The following is a 23,438-nucleotide window of genomic DNA, read 5'->3' as shown; positions in this document are numbered from 1 at the left end:
AAATGCACGTTTACATCTTTCATACTTAGCTGACCGCTGACTTTGGAAAAAGAATTACAAATCAACAATTTAAATTTTGTGTAGCCTGCAAACTTCTGATTATGTTTCGTCATTGTTTTAATGCAAAATTGTATATTACGATGCATCTTAGAATCGAGAAATTTCCAAGGCTCAATTTGTCTGGAGGTATGTGCTTTGTTAAGAGCCTCTGAAAGTTGGAAGACACTTTTTATTCAATTTGTTCAGTTTCAAAGAATTTCTGGGAAAATCCATCAACCTGCTGGTGAGACAAAACTGTGAGGCCAGTGGCTGCTTTGTGTAACTTTTAACACAGATTTTTCCTGGACTAATATGTCAGCCACAAGTTACAAACTGTCAGTCTTATCAAGTCAAAAGGGCTTTCACCTCAGTTGTCACTGTTAAGTTGAGTGGAGTAGAAAACAGCAAGAGTGAGGAGGTGATCAGAAGCTCTTAAAAGAGATTTACTGCTTCTGAACAGGCCATGGGCACATTCATGTGTATGTGGACCATCTGCTGTGCTGAAATGAGCTGCCTATTCCAGTTAAATGCCTTGACAGCTTGCTGGTAAAAAAAACACAAACAAAAAAAACACCCACCTAACAATAACTCTGGGAGTCAGATCAACCACAAGCTCTTTGGCTGCATGTTTCAAACTAACGGTGCAGCTGCTCCACCATTTCCTTGTCAGAGGAAAGAGCGAGTGCTGCCTCTGCAAACAGTTCCCCATGGTGCTTAAAAGTTTCAGTAGAAGAGCAGGGGAAGGAAAATGATTTCAAATTGGACTTTAAAGAATGCTGCATAGGTTTCATAAAAGTCTCATAGCAATAGTGGAATCTGTGAGCAGGACTGCTGTCAGACATCCTGTCTAACGCACAGCTTAACCTGAACTTAAGTGGGATCACATGTGGCTCTAACACTCATTTGAATAGAAAAAGAAAACAGAAAATCAGAAGACAAAATGAAATAGTTTCATTCAAGAGATAAATTAAAAAAGAAATTGAATAAATGTCCTTTATTTTTTTTTATTGTGGGCAGGAAAGGCACTTCAACACTCCCTCACAGTTGCCATGAAATTTGGGACCTTTTGACACCTGCAACCCTCTGCTGGCTTCTACAAGAAGTGAAGGCAGCACTCTGACATTTTAATGACAAGGCCTTACTGCACTTTCACACACACACACACACACACACACAACCTTATGTCATCTCTAATCCCTCAGAACTTTTACTTTAACTGGTCTTCTCCACCAATAGCGCTACAATCAACTACCAGGCGCTTTGCCTCCCTATCTTCTTCTACCCCGCTCTTTGCATTTCCTCAGCAAATAAATCAAAGCATTTTGAATTGCATTATGCTTAAGTACATACATATTTAAGTATGAAATGTGCGACACAAATAAACTTGGTCTGAGAAGCATTGAGGAAATGCAGCAAGAAAGATTGCTACGGAGATCAGTTGGAGCACTTACCTTACCACTGACTGGCAGTGAACCATCAACTCAACACGAACAGACCTCACACACATAGAACGCTTACACAGACACAGTGCAGGTCCATTTCAAATCTACTATAGCACAATTATGCCCACACAGGCATACACACAGATCTACACACCGCTCACTTTTTACAGTCGAAGTAAACGCCATATACCTGCTGCCTAAGAAAAAAACTGTCTGTGTTCAAAGTGAGTGTTCCTCACCATGCAGTTCTGTTCAGCCCAGAGAGAGAGAAAACACAGTGGTGCCACACAACAAAAAAAATACAACCATTGTGGGTCCAGACAAAGACGGGTAATAGGATAAACATACAAAGAGAAACAGTTGTTATGAAGCCATACAGAATATTACAAGGAGAGAAATAACTTCAAGAGAAAATGACTAAATATTTGGATCCTGAAGTGAGACACCCTGCAATTCAGACTGGATTTGCTTTGTCATAGTTTCCTCCAGAATTAAACTCCTCATGGAAGTTTCTGATGCTTTCTGGAGATCGATAAGTGGAAAGAAATCATTTTGAAAGCTGAAGTAATGCTTAAGAATGACATGATATTACCTACAGATATATAGCACACATTAAACAAGACTAAAAATACTTAGAAAATTCGGTTCCGGTGTGTAACAACTGAAAAAAAAATTGCAACACAATATTCAGGACTTTATTTTCATTGGTGTATAACTGCATGGAAATAATAATCTTAGTGCTTTTACCACGCCCCTGTTAACTTTCCCCTCTCATTTCATAAAAAGGATCTCTCATCCAAGATGTGTTTCGTCAATTATAGGTTCAAAACCTTTTTGTCATCTACTAGCTTAAAAAGTCATTTCTAATATCCAGAAACAAAACAAGTCTGTTTTGTGGTTCTTACCATCGTCCTCCTTGCTGAGTGTGTTCTGGGGACTGTGGCGCATTCTCTCTCCACGGCTTGGAGGGCTCAGGTCTGAAACTGCTCCCAGATCAGCTGCTAGCCACGTGGGCTCGCTCATGTCCACCTCCTCGTTGCTGCTCAGTGAACTGTCATCCTGACCAGAAAAAAAGACACGCAACATTTTTATAGGTTAAACTTTCTTTTTTGCTCTTTGACATGCAAAAGTACATAATGATCCTGAAGTATTAAACTATCATAAGTGTAGAGTTACAAGTGCTTAAGATTCAATGGTGTACGTGAAACTGAACATGCGAAATATCTGACACTTTGTCAGATGAATGACAAATAAATGTGACATTTATTGGAAAAATCTCTTTCAATTATTCTCCACTGTTTTAAAGACAGTTTGTGCTCTTAACATAATTCAGGATGTGTGTAAAACATCTTATGGCAGGAATCAAAATTCCTGAAAATTGCCAAAAAACAAATGCATTATGAAGCATTATTGAAAGACAAAATTATCTAAGCAGGATTCTTTTTTCAAGTATCAATATGTAAAGTTTATTAGGAAGACAAAATAAACAAACAGGAACCAATGAAATCCAAACTTTTTCATTAATAACCTGTTTATCCACTTTTAAATTTCAACCTCTTTTTTTTAATGTTTTTTCAGTGAAGGCCTACGTGGAGGCAGCCACGATTGTTGCTCCCCCAGTTTAACTCAAAGATCAGAGAAAATATGAAGTACGGGTCACCTAAATAGCAGGCAGACAAATCAAACCCAACATGCCAACTGCTGCTCAGTGTGTAACCTCGCTGATAGCAAAGCATCACACTGAGATGTTTACCACTCAAGTCTGAGCAGCCTTTCTTTCACTAAAATCTTCTCTTGTGAGAATGTTAGAAATGACAAGCAACACTTCCTGAGGGAACCCAAAGCAGGGCGTTTATATCAGAAAATTGCCACTAAAGTTGGGTTTAGAACATTTAGATTATGTACCTGCAAAGACAAAAGTCAAGGTAAAAGTCTATCTGACCAGAGAACCAATGACAGAAAGACTTCCTGCTAAATTTTCAGTGAGGGGTCCAACTTGCCATACAATATGAACAAAATAAAGCAAGAGCTAATGGATGAAGAATAGAACACAAAATTAAGACACAAGATTAAAATTAAAATGTGTTTGTATTTACAGTCGCCTGTTCTTGTAAATGAAGAATCTTCCTCACACACCAGAGTAAGTCATGGAGTTCCTCAGGGTTCTGTGCTCAGACCGATTCTTTTCACTTTATACATGCTTCCATAAGGTTACATTATTAGTCAGCATGGCGTAAATTTCCACTGCTATGCTGATGATACTGTTGTACTGCTGCTGTACTTATCTATGAAACCAGATGAACCCAATAGGTTGGTCAGACTACAAGCTCGTCTTAAAGACATAAAGACCTGGATGACTCAGAACTTTCTGCTGCTAAATTCAGACAAACTGAAGTCGTTATCTTTGGACATGAGCGCTTCAGGGAGAAATTATCTAGTTATACAGTTACTCTAGATGGTATTTCCTTGGCTTCTAGTTCTACAGTGAGGAACCTTGGAGTTATTTTTGACCAGAATTTATCATTTGACTCGCATATAAAACAGGTTTCTAGGACTGCCTTCTTTCATCTTCGTAATATTGTTAAACTCAGGAACATCTTGTCTCAGAGTGATGCAGAAAAACTAATTCATGCATTTGTTACTTCAAGATTGGACTACTGTAATTCTTTATTAATGGGCTGTCCCACATTCTCTGAAAAGCCTTCAGTTAATCCAAAATGCTGCAGCCAGAGTTCTGATGAGAACTAACAGCAGAGATCATATTTCTCCAGTTTTAGCTTCTCTTCATTGGCTCCCTGTTAAATTCAGAATAGAATTTAAGATTCTTCTCCTCACATATAAAGCTCTTAATGACTGAGCTCCATCATATCTTAAAGATCTCATTGTAAGATATTTTCCTAACAGAGCACTTCGCTCTCAGACTGCAGGTTTACTTGAGGTTTCCAGAGTTTCTAAAAGTAGAATGGGAGGCAGAGCCTTCAGTTATCAGGCCCCTCTCTTGTGGAATAAGCTGCCAGTAAATGTCCGGGAAGCAGACAACCTTTCCACTTTTAAGACCAGGCTTAAAACTTTCCTTTTTGATAAAGCTTATAGTTAGGGATGGCTCAGGTGATCCTGAAACATCCCATAGTTAAGCTGCTATAGGCCCAGACTGCTGGGTGGCCTCATCTATCACACCTTTCCTCACTTTCCTCTCTTTTTTCCCCCCCATTTAATTTCTCATATGACATTATGTACATTTGGCATTATTATTTTCATTAACTTGTGTTTCCCTTTGAATACGCTTGCGCTACAATTTTAGCCACCTTGTCTTTGTCAGCTTTGTCAAATTGGACATGTTCAGCAGGAGAGTGCTGTTTCAAGTATTGGATTAAGTTTTTGTACTAAGGTTATTCCTCCACGACCTGTTTTTACCTTAAAACTCTTATACAACATGCTAACATTTGGCAACTAGGCACATCTACGGTACTGGTAAATGCCTGTCAGCATTGTATTTTAGGTGTGTAATACACCATTGGCACTGTCTGAGTCTCACTTCACTTCACTTCTGAAACACTGAACACAGTAAACATTATTTAGATAACAGATATTCTGAAACACGGGCCGATCTGACTGATTATGAGTAATTTAATGACTTCTGTCTGGATAGCTGCATCCTGTATTCCAAAACAGCTACATCCCAACCACACTATCCACAATGCCACTTTCTTAAAGGGGATGGCTTGGTTGGTAAGGCCATAATAAATTTGGACTTCATGTAATTTGCATTGGTTGCATAGTGGTGTGGCGGTTAGCACCGCTGCCTCAGAAAAGGGTTCCTGGTTCGAATCCCGGCTGGGGCCTTCTTGTGTGGAGTTTGCATGTTCTCCCCATGTATGCGTGGGTTCTCTCCGGGTACTCCGGCTTCCTCCCACTGTCCAAAAACATGCATGTTAGGTTCATTGGTGTCTCTAAATTGTCCCTAGGAGTGAGTTTGAGTGTGTGTGTGGTTGTTTGTCTCGTTTGTCTCTGTGTGGCCCTGTGATGGACTGGCGACCTGTCCAGGGTGTACCCCGCCCAATGACTGCTGGGTTAGGCTCCAGACTCCCCGCGACTTGAGCAAGGGATTAAAGAAGAACAGCGGTATTTTCAACATTAAGCCTCTTTTATGAGTCAACTGCAATGTTTTAGAACCCCCCTCAATGCTTTTTTGAATTTTACTCCTGTCTCCGGTATTTGCCTAATTTTGATTCATCTCAACCTGCTTCAGAATGGCAAGTCATGTGCATGTACAAAAAGGTCCGTAAAAGCACCATAAACATCCGTTTTCAAAATCATCAACTCACCGGAGTGGTTACTGGTGTGCACTGGTAATCCAAATCAAATTTCGTTGTGAAAAGTTGCTTCTGTCGTGTTTTATTTGGCAGCTCGTTCATGCTCAAACTATTTTCTTAGCGGTGGCGGAGTAATATCAACGAACATCCAGTACAAAATGTCAAATAAAACACGACAGAAGCTACTTTTCGCAACGAAATTTGATATGGATTACCAGTGCACACCAGTAACCACTCCGGTGAGTTGATGATTTTGAAAACGGACGTTTATGGTGCTTTTACGGACCTTTTTGTTACATGCACATGACTTGCCATTCTGAAGCAGGTTGAGATGAATCAAAATTAGGCAAATACCGGAGACAGCAGTAAACATCAAAAAAGCGGTGAGGGGGGTTCTAAAACATTGCAGACGACTCATAAAAGAGGCTTAATGTTGAAAATACCGCAGTTCTCCTTTAAGCGGGTATAGAAAATGGATGGATGGATGGATGGACTGACTAAATCAACCTTCAAAAAACATTATTTTCCTCCACTCTCTTAAAGAGTTAAACACAAATGAGTAGTCTCAACTAAACTGTAAAGTCCCTTTATCATATTAGACAATGCTTGTCCATTTATTCATTATGGAAAATAGTTGTGCTCAATCTCTAAATCAGTGTTTATTAGCTCTTTAAATCCAAATGGAACCTTGGTCTACACTGCACAATTAATAAAAAGGTGAAACCTTTCAGGAAAATTTAGTTTAAATTAAAATACGAAAAAGACAGTTGTAAATATACCTGTGGCTGCTGCATTGAGGCCATGAGGCAACACTGACCCATATCTGTCCATTAAAAAGGGTTGTTGGACAAGGACTTTCCCTGGACTCATCCCACTGAGTCAGCCTTCACACAGCAGCCAGGCATGCAACTGGCTAATGTGACTGCACACACCGACAACAACAGGAGGCAGCCAAGCTTTGCAGGGAGCTATCTCATTAAATAGAAAGGCTTCAAAGTTACTGCATCACTGAACTGTTCTTCAAATCAGGAAAATTCACAGCAAAAAAAAGGACACGTGTTAAAATCCCCGGTGGAATATATGCTCCTGTCATCATTTACTTCTGTAAGACCACTGAAGATTTCCCAAGAAGAGTCTTAAATTCTGCTCTGAAATCCATATCTTAGCACTTTATGACATCAGAGCCAATCCAATCAAACCCAAAGTCATCTATAAAGCACATTCAAAAACAAGAATAGTTGACCAAAGTGCTGCACATTAAAATAATTATGTAAATAAATTAAAATAAATAAAAGACACAATAAACATAAAACAGAAACACATGCTGTGTTGAATGCCGGGGAAAACAGATTTTCTTTAAATAACAATTAAAAACAGGTAGTGAAGAGGCCTGCCTAGTTTTATTGGCAACCTGTTCCATAGTTTTTGGGCCGCAACCATGAAAACCCAACCCCGCTTGCGTTAATGGCTCGAGACGTTTATGCTTCATTTTGCTTTGCCGGCGGTTGCGTGTGCTGCGTGGCGATTCAAAAACAGCGTTTGAAAACAGCGGTCTTTTATTAGGGGATGAAACCGGAAGATGAACACGCCGCCGGATGTGATGTAGATAGTGGCTTGTGCGCGCGTCCAGAGTGGCTACTCTATAGCTCTGCTCGCGTCTTGCGTCTTGCGTGAAGTTTAGAAAATTGAGGTGACACACGCAAGCACGCAAGGGGGGGCTTGCAACCGCGCAAGGGCTTTCGTTGCGTCTTGCGTCACCGACCATAAACCAGGCTTTAAGCTCAAGAAGTTTAACACCGTCTATGCTTTGATGTCATTTAGAGATTTTAACAGTTGGATGGCTGGTTGGACAGAAGGAGAATTATACTGTTTGATTTAACAATCGTCTGTGTAACAGTGGAACGACACTTTTTCCAGAAAAACTCTCTCACACTGGAATTCAAGGGGAGCAAGTAAAGTGAGAAAAGGAGGGGTCTGAGAATACACATGGTAAATGAACTGTACTTGTATAGCGCTTTTCTAATCTAGCTAACCACTCAAAGCATGCCAGATTCACCCATTCACTCACACAGCACGTCTCAGTCTATACAGCTACGTGCTTCCTACCACATTCACACAGTCGTACAACGATGGATGTCAGGTCTAAAAGCACAGGCACAACACAATTACCAGAATCAATATCAAAAATATGTAATTAAAAACCTTTCAAAGTGAAGATTCTGTGCTGTGATGGTTTTTAAACCCAGACTGGAACACTTCAGGAATACCACTACTGTGTAAAAAAGCTTGTAGTTACATGAAGACAACTTTCCTCAGGATTTTTTAAGGAAACAAGAGTTTAGAGATTGGCCTGAAGTTTGAAGAAATTTTAATCAGTGGCTGCACTACAAAATGTTTAAAAACCCTTGGGACCACACTAGTGGTTAGGCTGCTATTAACAATAGCCAGGACAGTAGGTCCTATGGAAGTGAAAATGTCTTTAAAAGGGGGGGGCAGGATCATCAATAATCTCTTTACTGATGAGAGACACAGGATTAAAGTGACTGAAGACGGCAGAGCAGGGGAGTGAAATAGATGGGTCATATGAGATGAGCGATCTTGTTACTTTATCAACAAAGAAGTGGAGAAGATCTCACGCATTTCAGGTGAGGCTTCCAAGCTGGGAGACTGGGGCACATTAAGCATAGAGTTTATGGTGCTCAAGAGATCACAAGGCTTGAGACAGTCTGATGAAATGATCCTTCAACATGTCAAAGAACACCTGCACCTGCTCGTCCTTTTTCCACCTGCGCTCGGCTCTCCTGCACTCATGCCTGACAGCAGGAGTGATGCCATTCAGCCAGGGCTGAGGCCACCGTGTCCAAGGTTAACCCATTTAGGCCGGGAAAGCATTGCCGCATTTCTACCTTTAAAGCCGGGGGCGCTGTTGCGTCATTCTACCATTAAGGCCGGGAAAGCGTACACGTCTTTTTCAGACTGTAGCGATTGTGAGGAGTTTCTTGGCTTTGATGATGCTGATGAACGTGCTGACCCAATTGATCGAGATTTATGGCTAGCACATATGTTTTAATCGACGGAGAGATTTCAACCGCACACCAGGGGTGAAAGTCGATTTACCTGCAGATGCCACACCGTTGCAGGCATTTAATCATATTTTTACTGAGGAGCTTTGGGCGCATCTCGTTTCTGAGACGAATAGATACAGTGAGCAGGTACTTCAGACTCCAGCTCGAGCAAAGATGGCAAGGTGGTCACACGTAACTGTGCCGGAGATGAAAACGTTTACTGGAATGTGTATTGACTCCTTGTGCTGCCAGTACGAAGAGATTACTGGCGATAAAATAAATAGATAAATAAATCATTTAAATATAAAATTAAATTTTATTTTATTACTGTTTTCTAATTGAAAATAGCGCTGTTCCTGCACTTTACTTTTTATTTTATTACTGTTTTTTTTTATTGAAATAAGGGCTGTTCCTGCACTTTACTTTTCCTATTTTCGTGAAGGTGTATGTAAATAAACTCAATTTCCAAAGAAAGCCACAGGTGTAAGCTCTCAAATACGTTTTGAATTTTGTTTCTATCTGCTACAGAGGCTGAGAAATCAATCGTTGACACAATTGCTGAATTTCCAGAAAAACTTCAGGTTTTAGGGGGTCTTTCTGAAATCGCCCATAGGTTTTATAGGCATTCTTTTCCAGGCGTTTTAGGCCTAAATGGGTTAATACACTGGTGGGGTGAGACCACGAGGTAAACTCTTCGGTATCAAAACATACGGAGGATCCTGGGTTAAATACCATGAAAAGCAGCTGAGCCAAGCAGCAGTGAAGGTGTTAAACATGCGTCAGCACCAAGCAGGAGCATGCAGCTTAACCAGACAGGAAAGAGATGTCGAATAAAGCAGGCATGTAATCAGAGAACACTGCATCATAAATGTCCAAATTATCAACAGATAACCCCCAGGACAAAACCAGGTCATGTGTGGAGCCAGCTCCAGACTGTGAAAGATTAAAAGATGAGATTTAAGAAGTCATTGGTCAGCAGCTTATCAGGACAACACAACAAATCAGATGCCTCTCGTCCATTTGTTTGTAAATTCTTTTCATGTGACCACATTTACACTTCAGACCCAATAAGCTGATAAGCTGTACCAAGAATTCTCAGATTTATCAGCCAATTATTGGAATCTGACTATTTTCAGCCAATTATACTAGTTTAATTACAATTTTTATTTTACTTATCTTTCTTTGTCAGTAAACATGCCATGTGCATAGAAGATAAATCTTTTTTTTTTTTTTTTCCTGGCAAGCCAATCATGTTTAGGTAATTGCACTGGGTCTGTATTTGCTGAATACAAGCTAAGGGTACTTTGTTTCATTCCTCAGTTTTTATTATCTATCAGGTTTTATTTCAACAAGGATTTAAAAACAAAAATAGCCCTTTACCCTAAGTTCAGGGTTTGTTTTGGTTAGAGAAAAAAAAAATTCATATCCTGTTCTCAGACACTTTGATTTCAAGATGACCGAAAATGGGGAAAACCTTCAGGACTAATCTGCTATATAAAGGTGGATTTACCACAATTTATTTTCTACTTGAACAAATACCTCTTTCCAGAAACTTGTATCATTTTACTTTTGGCATTCACAGTGACAGAGAGAAAAGGCACCAAGCAAATGCAGTTTTGGGGAAAACACAAGTTAAGTATTGTCAGTGTTTTTTACTGTTTTTTACCCTCACCTAGGGGTGCGCGATCTGACGATTTAAATCGTGACTGGTGAGGAAGAGATGAGAATCGCAGGCGATCTACCAAATTAGAGAAACCGTATAGATCGCCTTTGCCAATCAGCGCAATGATTTTTATTTTTTTTTTTAATGCTGGTTCCCGCCGATGCGGCAGACGTAGGGCGTCCTTAACCGAACCGACCAATCATAGCGAACTGTGCGTCGTGACACTTTCTTACACGCCTCCATGTTGTGTTTGTAAAAACTTAGAAAACAAATGGACAGCCATGGCTGAAAGCCAAGCCGACGAGCTGGTGAAGAAGAGGAAATCAACCTCTGTAATTTGGAATTGGTTCGGGTTTTCTTCTACCCTAACCCACTGCTGCTGGTCCACATCAGGAATGGGAACAGCAGCAGCGGCACCATCCACAGCACATCCATAGCGGCGCACGGGAGAAACTCACGGCCAGCAGCAGCACTCTTGGGTCGGATGAGGAAACCGCTAGCTCGTAAGCTAACTACGGTGCAAGAGAAAAGGGAAGCACCGCGACAGTGACAAACATTACACATTTGAAAAGTATTTGTTTAGGGCGCTCTGGTGATGGCAGTGCGTGACTGTGGCTGCAGTAAATGAACATGCAGCGTTGCTCATCTGCAGGGCTCTCAAGTTTTCAAGTTTGCTTGGAGTGAGATTCGGGCGGGGCAGGGGCCGGGCCATGTGCGTGGGGGGGTTTCTTTCAGGTTTTTTGGAGGGGGGGGGTCCCTTGCAGTATCCCATCGCCATAAACTAGCTACTTAAAGAACAAAAAAATTGTTTTATTTATACCAAAATCACAAATCTTCACTTTTACACTAAATTCTGCTATATTTTAAAATAAATTGTTTTAGGTATGCAAAGTCTTAACAAACAAAAAAACAGACAAATTAAATTAAGAAAAACAAACATAACCCCAAATGGGCCCCTTGAGCAGTCCCTCTCTGTGTGTGTTTGTTTATGAGTGTTGTAAGTGTTTGTGGCAGATTTTGATGCTTGATGACTGATGGGGGCTCCCATTTAAAGCACTGTGGCTCAATGTCAGCCATTTTCACAGTCATGATGGATGACAGAGTTCCATTCAGAAACAACGTGTTCCTGGTCTTGGTTTTATTGAGCCCCACCATGGAAAAAACCCTCTCTGCATCAGCATTTCAGTGTGGCAGAACTAATACCAGTTTGGCAATTGTAGCCTTATTGGGAATCTGTTCATACCAGTCACCTTTGAAAAAAATTAACCACGGAAGCCTAATTACACCTACATATTTTTCATTTTTCATTAAGTTGCTCATGTCAAAGGGTGTGTGCTGAATATTTAGGTCTACTACTCCAACGAACACTTTAACCGGCAGGTATTGGTCTTTTACAAGGAGTAGGAAAACTATAGTAACTAATAAAAGATTCAAATAAATGAAGATATGACCTGCTGATGATCCTGACGGTTCTCTTCCACCTCCAGCTCGTCTACAACTTCTGCACGCATTCAGAGCATAATAGGTTATGTCCGCTGTGCATTCATGGGACGCGTGCTTGCAGCTGAAAGCTATTTCACACCCGGCAACAAGAAATTCTGTTTTCTGATTGGCTGAGAAATTCTATTTTGTGATTTGCCGATGGGTTGCTAAATCAAGACAGCTGTACCAGAGCTATAGTTCTGAGCTGTACCAGCGCACCTGCCATTGACTCGTTTATAGTATCGGCCATTATAATTTCTGTGCGACGAAGTTGATCATTTCTCAGCGTGAGAAATGGCATGTGTGGCGTGTGAGCGTGTGAACTTGTTGAAATGCTTGTGTCTCACGCTCATTGCGTGAGACTTGAGAGCCCTGCATCTGTTGCTAAATGGCATCATGAGGTGGAGTCAAGTCGTCATCAGTGGTTCGTTTTTCTATTTCCGGTTGCTTCACTCTCACTGTGTCAGATGTCATTAATTAGATCATTATTTTTCATCTTGAATTGGGTTACAGTTGAATTACAATGTGTTGATTGCCAAATTCTTTCTTTTACTCCTTAGCTCTTCTGTGGTTCAGCATACCGACTTAACTCTACTGTAATTGGTCTTTTTTTTTTTTTGGATGGAATATCGTGATAAAAAAATCGAAATCGTGATTTTATGCAAAAAAATCGTGATACAACATTTTTCCATATCGCCCACCCTTACCCTCACCTACTGGTCACGAGGTTTGGGTAAGGCCCAAAAGAATTAGATGGAGTATACAAGAGGCTGAAATGAGTTTCCTTCCGTATCAGGCAGGGAAATTGAAATCAGTGCGCATTTAAGCTATGTTCACTACGCACTAAATGGCCTGTTGTACAGAGTCATCGCTGTAGACTTTTTTTTCTTTGACATGTCTTACTTTGAAATACTTAAGTTGCTTAACTTGCAGTAATAACTAGAGATGGACATGTCAAACCGGTGCTAAATTGAACACTGTTCTAGGTCAAAATAAATTGACACAAACTGTGCATGAAATCTTTTTCATGTATATGCAGTATGTGTGTGTTCTGTTGTCTTGGCAAAACTTCCTGAAGTATGCGCTAACTGGCTAATGCAATCACAATGCAGAAAATGACATCAAAGATTTATGGCCCTCAGAAAGAGACTTTATAAAATGCTTACAGATATAAAATCTTACAACTCTAAAAACTGCTTTAGCAGATCAGCCGCTCCTACATCTATAGGGCGGCCTCCTGGCTCCTGTGCTGATGGCATATAAATATATAGTCCCGTGTAAACATGGGACTGTCCTGACTTCTTGTGAAAATCAGGTCCACATCGATCAGATTCTTAGCACTAGTATGTTTGTAAATAATCTTACAGACAATGTGAGCAAGTTAGTAGCTACTGGCATAACGGAATTCAGACAACCAAGCCCAATATTACCAGTCGGCAAACATAGGGAAAAATGGTAGAATGTCACAGAGCTGTTGCCAAACGTTACAGGCTCGCCTGATAAAGCAAGTAAGCACCTTTCAAGGCCCATACAGTCTACATGTCATCCTGGGGTTGATGTCAAAGACGCCATCATCTCTCACTCATCCTGACAAAGCAGGCAGCAACATGAGGATTGTGTTTTTTTTTATTTCTCCAGTGGTTTTAATGTAATTCAGTCCACACTGCAGTGTGAGAAGCTCCAGGATACGGAGGAGGACGCCTCTACAATCACTGCCTGACAAGCAGAACAGTTTGTTAGGCTGAAAGCTTGTGTGCTGAAGAGGGTGGTGAGCAGCAGAGGAGGACTTCAGGGGACTGTATTCTCGTTTTTTTATTCTCATGCTGTACACCTCAGACTCTGGTACAACTCCATGCCATCTCCGGGAATACTCAGTATTTTATTTTATAAGTATTCTATGGACCAGAGTATGATGACACTTTTATCTCATTCGATTTTGTTATATTTTACTGCTTTCACTTTTTTTTTATTGTTTTTATTTGTTTTTACTTATTCTTCTCTTTATTTATTACCTGCTGTAAAGCACTTTGGTAAACTGTAAGGATCGTCTGTAAAGGGCTGTATAAATAAAGTACATTTACATTTACATTTCCAAGAGGAAACTGGCCAACAGCTTGCTAGCATGGCATGAGAATAATTACCTCAGCTTGAATGCAAACAAGACAAAGGACATGACTGTGGAGTTTAGGAGGATCAGGAATAGGCCAAACACAATTTCTATACTGGGTGAAGAGGTGGAGGTCTGCAGATATCTGGGAAATTATCTTCTTCAAGTCTGTTGCAGAGAGTGTAATATACTTTAAGCCATCTGTTGAGGCTGCAGCATCACAGCCAGGGCACTCAAAGAAGCTGAACAAACTGAAAACCACAAGAAGAATGTGTTAATAACTGCTCAACAATGCGGCACCCCCTTTACATATCATGGTGATCAAACAATGTACAAATGAATATAAACAATCACTAGTATCTTTATTATGAAGAAAATGTTATAAAGATATCTGAAGAAATGAAATTCTAAAATCAATCCAGCAGGTGTTGTGTGAATCTAAATCCCGATCATGTTCTTCAGGGCCGTGTGGTCCCACTGCTGTCCAAAAAGTATTAAAATCATGTATGTGGACAGAACTGTTGAACTGGGTAATCAGCTCATCAAGCTCATACTGCAATTCATTTCCAAGTTCTGCCCACACAGTTCTGCAGACAAAAATGCTTCCTCAAGAGGCTAACTACTTTATGCTTCAACTGGATTGTTGACGAGAAATGATGAAAATCCCTCTAAAATCATAAGTGCAAATCCCAAATCAGTTTTACAGCTACAGTGCACTGTATCACGTGGTGCTCTGAGAAAAATAAGGTTCAACTGGTACGTTCTCAGTCTTGTGCTCTCACTCTTCTCAATTCCATTTGTCCCAAACAGCTGTAGAGGCTTGGGAAGAAGTGTGTGTGTGTGTGTGTGTGTGTGTGTGTGTGTGTGTGTGTGTGTGTGTGTGTGTGTGTGTATCAACAATCCCAGTAATATGCTGATCATGTTAGCTCAATAGCACTTTATTATTACATGATTATATTGTGCAATTTCAAATTTAACAATTTCGACATAATTACTGTCTAGTAATAATTGCATATTTCAATTAATTCAACAAATGCCAACATGGCTGTCATACAACTTACCAGCTCATAGTGTTTGTGTCTAACATGTAACATGTATACATGCTTGCTGTTTCATGTTCGTAATGGGAACAGTGAATGAAGGAAAAACGCAGTGATTTTGGAGATGGTTATGAACTCGAATCGATGTAGAAACTCACATCTCAAATAGTACAATGTGCTGTGCGTACAACAGCAGCACCATACGTGGCTAAAAGTTTAACACAAATGTTGCATTTATCTTGTGCTTTAAGCTATCCATCCTAAAGAAATAAAACTGGATAACAATTATTACAGGAAGTAAAATGCATTAGCTTAAGTGACCTCCCACCCATCCTTAAAAAAAGAAAGGCTGTGATTTTCCTCTGCTTAATGAATTTGTTGCTCTTTGATGTAAAGGTCATATGATACAGACTGAACGCAATGAAAATTACAATTGTGGTTTAGTCATAAGAGATGTAAAGCAGTAAAGTGCACCCGAGATGAATAATTAACAGCTGCCGTTCACTATTGTCTATTTTTGCCAGGTTGAGGTGAGACGACCAGTCTATATTTAAATGTTCATCAAGGAACAAAAGAGGCATCTGTACAGACAACCGAGAAAGAGTAGAAGGAATAAAAGTGGACAATGATCAGGATTTTGGGATCTCAAGAAACTTGATGTGTTTATATCTAGTACAGGGAGGTATGGACAAAGAGCAGGGAAGATCTACTCATGAGTGATCACGAATAGGCAGGAGATGTGAAGCTGAATGTGAACAACCCAAAATGATGAAGCAGATATAACTGAGCAGGGGAACCATGCTTTGGTACGTCGACAGGAACTAAAAGGAGAGCAGCTCCAGTTGTGAGCAGAGATGCAGAAAAATGAGGATAAAAAGTGGGGAAGAGGGAATAAGAAGTGAAAAGGAAACTATTAGCTTCTGCTAAAAAACGAAGAGCTGGGAAATGGAAGTGATTCAGTCCAAATGCCCTGGTTTCTCCAGCCGAAAATCACCCCTGCAGAGAGGCGTAGAATGATTTACATTGTTTACAGGGAAATCTACTCTAAAGGGGTACTTCCACTAAACACTGCAGCAGAACGTCCACTTGTTGTCCAGCAGCTGCGCAGACTGCTGCTGCACTGATGTTCCTACATTGGTGCAGTGAGTGGCAGCAGTTGAACATTTTAACCACCACAGACATATTTTTATTACCAAAACTTGCATCCTATTTATAGTACACTCTCATTCCAGAACGTCCTTCACTTTCAAATATGTCTTCTGCTCATGTCTGCAGAGTAATGCTTGATGTTTCGAAAGTTTTGAAAAATAGCCAAAGATTATTGAGCCAAAGTTAAAAAAAAAAAAACTTAGCTGAACAACATCGTCACATTTTCCATTAGATTTAAAACAAACACCAGAAGGATCTGTACCTTGAATTTGGGTGAAAAGGGACCAATACAGTCTGACAATCATAGCTTTCAGTCCGATTTAGAATTGTGCATTCTTTTGTTGCTGTTAGGTTACTAATCTAATCTTTCCATAAATCCCACGGCTGCTGTCGAGGTATGCAAACCCTGAGCTGGAAATCTTTGCTTTATGTTATGTACCAACAGAAAGCAGCATGTTAAATGGTGTCGTTTCACAAAATGTTACATGTTTAACAAGACAGAAAGCAAATCAACACATCGTTCCCTTACTTGGTAAAGAAATCAGTGCAAAAGCATTTGTAGGACAGTGTCAATTGCTTAGTGTGTGCGTTTCCAGAGTTCCAGAGTAGAACAGCCGGATCTCGTCTTGTGCTTTTGCCGAGCTAATCGAGTTAGCTACCGGACAAACGGAAGAAATCATATCTTCCCCTCGGTGCTCATCTCCTCTCTTCCATTTACATGTTTTTGCCTCTTCCCAGAAACTAAATTCACATAAAAAAACACATCTTCACTTAAAATGTTTGGTCATGAGTTGGCTGCAAACATTTCCAGGTATTTTCTTACAATTTCTACACCATTCAACAACTGAAAAGATCTATTTAGTATTCAATATGCCAAACACAAATGATAAAAAATTATTGCAGTGGTGGTGCCAAATTTCATCTCGACTCTTAAGAAAAGGAATCCAATTCTATTCTCAATATTCCTCAACATTAAGTGATTTAGTTATCAGTCCAAGTTATCAGTCCATTCTTTCAGTGCAGGAAAGATGCTTTTCCATTATGAAGGCAAGACAGGTAGCTAGCTCGTAGTCATGGTTGATTTCTTCAAAGTTAATGCATTGTAGAAGACCTACTTATAAAATCATTGTGTTGGGGTCAACTTTGGCCTTAAATCCTGTTCTGCTGTAACTGAGAAACTGTTTAACGGTCTACATCTGCATTTCAGTACAATAAAGTTCTGTCTTTTAACATGTTTTAAGCAGCACTTTTTGACATGTAAAGAGTCTTTCCATGCAAACTTTTAACTGTGAAGTGCTGTAATCTCTCTAACATATCCCACCACATCCAAAAACTGAAATATATTTTAATAGGATAAAGCCCATATAAAGAGCTTCTTAGCAAGCACATATTAAACACCTAGCAATAGTGTTTTATTTTAAAAACTCAGAATAGCACAGCATCAGAAATGAGGCAGCCATGACTATGGGAAATGTGTGGAAAAGCTAATGATACGGTTCAATTAGTTAATCAGTTAATTATTCAGATCTGTTCAGACTTTCAATGTTGCTCATCTTCATCAACTAAGTGGGACCATAGACAGGTCACTAGTCCACCACAAAGCCAACACAGATATAAGCAAGACGTTGGGGAGAGGAAGCCAGAATACCAGGAGAAAACCCACACTGGCACAAGGGGAACATGCAAATTCCACACAAAAAGGTCCCAGCAAGGCTTCCAACCAGGAAGCTTGGTTTGAGGCGGTAGTGCCAAACACCACACCACCGTGTGGCCCCTATGGTAAGACTGTGTTAATCCTTCAACAGCCATTATTTTATTTTATTTTTTTAAATGTGTGGATTTGCATGTGGTCCAGATTTTGCTTATTTTCTTTGTTCTCTTTGTTTTACAGGCCATGGTGGTGCACCCTTAAAGCCTTGGTAGCTTTCAAACTGGCATCCTTCCACCTGCTTTCCTCCCCCCACAATCACTATGCCCCATGCCCTCACCTTGTCATTTATGTCCCCTCATTTCTGCCTCTCTTCAACCTCTTCCTCCCCCATCTCACCAGGCTAACTCCACAGTAATCTTCTGCTGCCCTGTCCTCGCTACATCAGCCTGTCACCTCCTCCTCCATCAACCCCTCCCTCTTCACCACCACCACCCCTGCTCCCAACTCCTCCCACACAGCCACTGTTTTCCAACTCCCAGCTGCCTTAGGCATTTTTTATCCTGCAACCATAAGAGGTGAAAACAGGTCCCCTGTCTTTTCTTCTAGTTATGATGTTTGCTGGTTTTCATGGAAACAGAGGTTATCATAATCAACGTTGTCACAGGGATCTCGGCGGTCTTGACATCATCAACATTGCACCACATGTCTCCTTATACCAGCACTGATTCCTTCTGTCAATAACCTTGTTGGCCAGGCAGTATGAATGTATGTTACTGCAGAATCTCATGTTTGTTGTACCTCAACCCAACTCAAACTTTATTTAAACAACCGGGGTTGACCAAAGTGCTGCACAGTTTAAAAGCAGCAAGGATGATAAAAGTGAGCCATATAATGCCACAAATGACAAAAAAAACAAGATAAATGATAAAATACATAAACACAATGCAATAAAATAAAATAGAATAAAATAAATTCAAATTAAATTAGAATTTTTGCCAGGTATCCACTTAAACTTGATTAAAAGCCAGGGAGAAAAGGTGTGCTTTTAGGGAGGATTTAAAAACCTCAAATGGTCCTGCAGATCGAATGTGCCAGGGCCGGTTATTCCAGAGCCGAGGGGCCGCCGCCACAATGGCTCGGCCACCTTTGGTTTTCAGTCCTGTTTTAGGAGTGGCCATTAGCAGCTGATTGGAGGATCTCAATATTCTGGCCGGGGCGTGGACATGAAGGAGCTCGGTCAAATACTGGGGGGCTAGGCCATTAAGAGCTTTAAAAACAATCAATAACATTTTTTAATCTATTCTAGAAGCAACCGGGAGCCAGTGCAGCAAAGCTAAGACAGGAGATATGTGGTCTGCTGGTGAGGAGACGGGCAGCTGCGTTCTGTACCAGCTGCAGGCGGTGCAGGAGTGAGTGGTCCAGGCCAAAATACAGTGAGTTAAAGTAATCCAGTCTCCTTCTGAAAAAAGCATGGATAAAAGCCTGTACCTGCCATGGAAGTATCGATTGTGGTTTGAGCTTTTAAATGAGAAAAGTGAAAGTGAAAAATGTAGTACATATATATATCATTTCTTGAGGTGTGAAAATGTGACATGCACTGCAATGCAGGTGTGTAAGACTGGGCATAATCAAGAGTTCACAGCCAACATGGAATACTGTTTATATTGTGTAATTGCAAATTTTCTAGCCTCAGCAGAACACTTAAAGTTAAAAACGATGAAACGATCGCAAAATTAGATCGCCATTAAATTTACGTCAGTGATGACAGCATGTGACATTTTCAGTCGATCTATCAGCGATCAGCGGACTGAGAAAACAAAACTGAGCAGAAACGTAGGAGAGAATTAGTGTACCCGACCCATGAACCCTAACCCATGAAAGCGAGGAGAGACTGTGACTGGACTCGTGTTATCTTCCCAGACTGTCGAAGTAGCTGACAAAAAAGGTCCGTAATCTGGAAGTGGTTTGGATTACGTAAAAATGATGAACAGACTGATACAATGTGCAAACTTTGTTGTCGGTTGTTGAACGCCTCCTGAAAAGGTCACCTCAGCGACTACACAGGAAGCATGAAGATGCGAGCCCGATGTCACCCTGTGTGTCAAACAGAAGAGCATCATCTCATCATTTGTGGCTGCCACCGCAGATGAAAAGGTTTCAAGACCAAGCACGGACATTACAACAGTATTTTCATATTCTATGCAAAATACATGATTTAAATCTGCAATCTAGACACATTGTACTATTTGAGATGCGAGTTTCTGCATAGATTCGAGTTCATAACTGTCTCCAAAATCACTGCGTTTTTCCTTCATTCACTGTTCCCATTACGTCTTGTGATCCAGACTTTTATTTGGAATTTGTGATTACCATTACAGATTCTGGTTTTACATTGATATTTATTATTTAACTACAAAGGGTCTTTTTTCAACGTATGATCGCACAGTTGGGCGTTTACATGGTGTCACTTTGCTTAATGAACTCTGTTCTAAAGTCCAACTACATTTGTTTCATGATGCAGTCATATTTTACCTTTGAAACTGACAGAATTAACAAACTCTATATCGTGACCAAGATCGATCATTGAAGAATATCATTTCGTGATCATATCTTTTTTGCCATATTGTCCAGCCCTACATCCAAGATTAAGTTTCTTTGTTGCATGGTTCCTTTGGCCTTTAATTTCACTGTGAAATGTTAGCAGAGCTCAGCAGTAAGTGTTACAGAATTAGATAATTAGTTTGAGGAAACATGTTACGATTTTTTTCACAATGAAGTAAAATGAGATCAAGTAGACATGCATACCTTGGTGCACAAAAAAAATCTGTAGCAATTTCACAATAAGGGTTAAAAAAATGGTATAAGAGCTATTCTCTTTCCTCTACTGCAATACAGCTCATGTCAGACGACTGATGACATTTCCTCTCCTGTTGCAATATTCCAATGTTAACACTCACAACATAATGATGCTGAGAAGTGCAACTCTTGATAAGGACAAAAGAAAAATTCTCTCAGACAGGACAGGAGGACTGGCGGCCTGTCCAGGGTGAACCCCGCCTCTCGCCCATTGACCACTGGGATAGGCTCCAGCCCCCCCGCGACCCGACCGACGGATTCAGCGGTTATAGAAAATGGATGGATGGAGGACAGGAGGAGTAGGTGGGTGGTGTGAAACCCTTTGCCTTTTAAGCAAATGTCTTTCACAATCATTTTCACATTTCTACCACTGCCATGACAGACTTTGCTCCCACCCGCTAATGGTTATGGTTAGGAGTTAAAAGAATATTGTTAGGGTTGCAATTAATGTACATGTTTAAGGGACACAGCCAGCCTGACTAATCAACCAAGAATTGAGGAGGCAATGTAAACTTTGCCCTTCAACAGGGGGCCTCAGGGAGTTTTTCCAAGCAGCCATTACATGAGATTCGTGGACTGTGGCAATGCACTTGTATTTGAGGTGGTTCACACAGACAGTCATACTGAAAAAAGGCTGTTGTCAGAATTTTTTTAATAAAAAAAGAAGTTCAGATTGATCAAACTTCCATTTATTTCTAAAAATTTAACTATTTACAGTTATATATCAATCTAGCAATGCAGTCTACTGAGATACCTCTCCAGATGTAATCAATCATTAACAGACTAATCATAATAAGATCAAATCTTGAGGCCAGTGAAGATTCACACCTCTAAAACTTTTAGTGCAAGTGTGCACTTTTCTTGAAGTGAAAGTTAAGACAAAAATCCAAATATAAATCAAACAGAAGTTGTAAAAAATCTGTTCAACAAAATTAGGGTACTTTTCTCTCTCTTCTAAGATCTTGTGATGAGTAATATATTAACATTGGGGGGCCAGGGCAGGACTTACTTTCCTAAGTTTACCCAGGTCAAGGTAAAATGAAAAGAAATTAAAAAAAATTAGGGAAACAAGTGACTGAAAAATCACAGTTATATAAGCAAAAATCAAGTCAGTGCAAGGCTCATTTACTCATAGTCATTTTATTTTCTGGTTCAAACTGGGACCCTCCAACAGCCCACAAGCACCATGCTGCAACAGTCCCTGTGACCCTCAGAATTTCACATCAGGTCCAGCAGCTGTAAAGGCAGGGATCAAATGTCACAAGGGCAACTGCAATTATTTTCAACAACAATGGAACACACACTATTATACTTGTCAACACCAGCTATGATAGTAATATTTTCAGTTTACATTTTTTTAGTTTTCAAAATGTTGACAAACGTTTTTGACCGATGGTGAGGAGGCCAGAGAACGGATGCCATACTCATCTCTGTTAGTGTTTGCCTGATCTGTTGGTTGGCTCGCTATTAATAACTGTCGAATGGCAAAAACATCTGCACTTAAACACAAAAAACGAAGAAAGAAATGAATGTAATTGAGTATTTTGTTTGTTTAATTTGAACAAAACGTAAAGTGTAAAAAAGATAGTTCACCTTTTAGAGGCTGTGAAGTCGCAGGCTATTTCTTGGCTCTGAATGGGGAATCCCAACAGTTAATAGTCACGATATTGCTCAGCTAGCAACACACCGTAAAGTTATTTTTATAGATATATATGTATATGTATATGTATATGTATAAAATCATATAAATGATTTTAATATATCAATACAATGCAAAAAGAAAATAACTCACTCAAAATATTCAATTATTTTCTGCTAAGGACAATAACAGGAATAATCTGAAGTATAGCTGCAGGAACAGGGAAGCAGACAAACATCTTTCATGCCACCTATAAACAGACTGCCACTCACACTCACACTTCACTTATCAACAGCACAAGGGATGACAAACTCACTTAGATACAAAAGAGCATGCAAACCCTATGTGGTCTGGAATCAGTACCTTTTTTCATTAAATATGCACCGTTCCAGTGAACCATCCGTTAGTCACAGCAGGAATCAGTTCACTATGGACGCTGCTTGGTTGAGGTGGAGGACAGCATAACTACTTAATTATAATAGGTCATAATCATAATAGGTCACTGCAGTTGTCGCTCACACAATGGAAATGCATTAGCATACTTCTTCATGTAATGGCGAAAATAGACTGGAGTGTGTGTTTAATGTGTTTGTGTTTCAATGTTTAAACACAATGGTATAAATATGACCAGTACTTGGTAGATTTAGAGGAACTAATCGTCAGTGCACATGAAAGAGGCCTAGCACCAACAGCAGCATCTCATTCTGTCACAGAGATGGATGAGAGCTGGAGGGAGGAGGAGAGGATCATTTCAGGCATGAGGGAGAGGTGAAGATATTGATAAGAGGCAAACACACATACACACATGTAAACTCAGCCACACACACACACAGGTCGACAGCAAACTGAGGAGCCGCACTGCAAAATATTGATTGCTGAGAAAACCAGCACTGGGAAGAGGTGCATGTGTGTTTTTTGTATGTGTCTGCAGAAGGGTGGAGGCTATAATCACTGATGCACAGACATTTACTGCAGAACTCTAAGTAGCATTC

General features: G+C 40.1%; 1 protein-coding gene across 1 annotated transcript in view; it reads right to left on the bottom strand.

Moving 5' to 3' along the window:
- LOC142390035 (nucleolar protein 4-like) overlaps window positions 1-23,438 on the bottom strand; it is a 104,406-nt gene that overhangs the window by 61,697 nt on the left and 19,271 nt on the right. Inside the window, exon 2 of the mRNA XM_075475357.1 lies at window positions 2,387-2,540. Coding sequence (XP_075331472.1) covers window positions 2,387-2,504 — 118 coding nt within the window. The 5' untranslated portion in view covers window positions 2,505-2,540. The remainder of the gene's footprint in view (window positions 1-2,386; window positions 2,541-23,438) is intronic.

The sequence above is a fragment of the Odontesthes bonariensis genome, chromosome 10 (assembly GCF_027942865.1).
Source record: "Odontesthes bonariensis isolate fOdoBon6 chromosome 10, fOdoBon6.hap1, whole genome shotgun sequence".
NCBI lineage: Eukaryota > Metazoa > Chordata > Actinopteri > Atheriniformes > Atherinopsidae > Odontesthes > Odontesthes bonariensis.
Note: the sequence above shows the minus strand (reverse complement) of the source record. Positions and strands in the feature narration are given on the sequence as shown.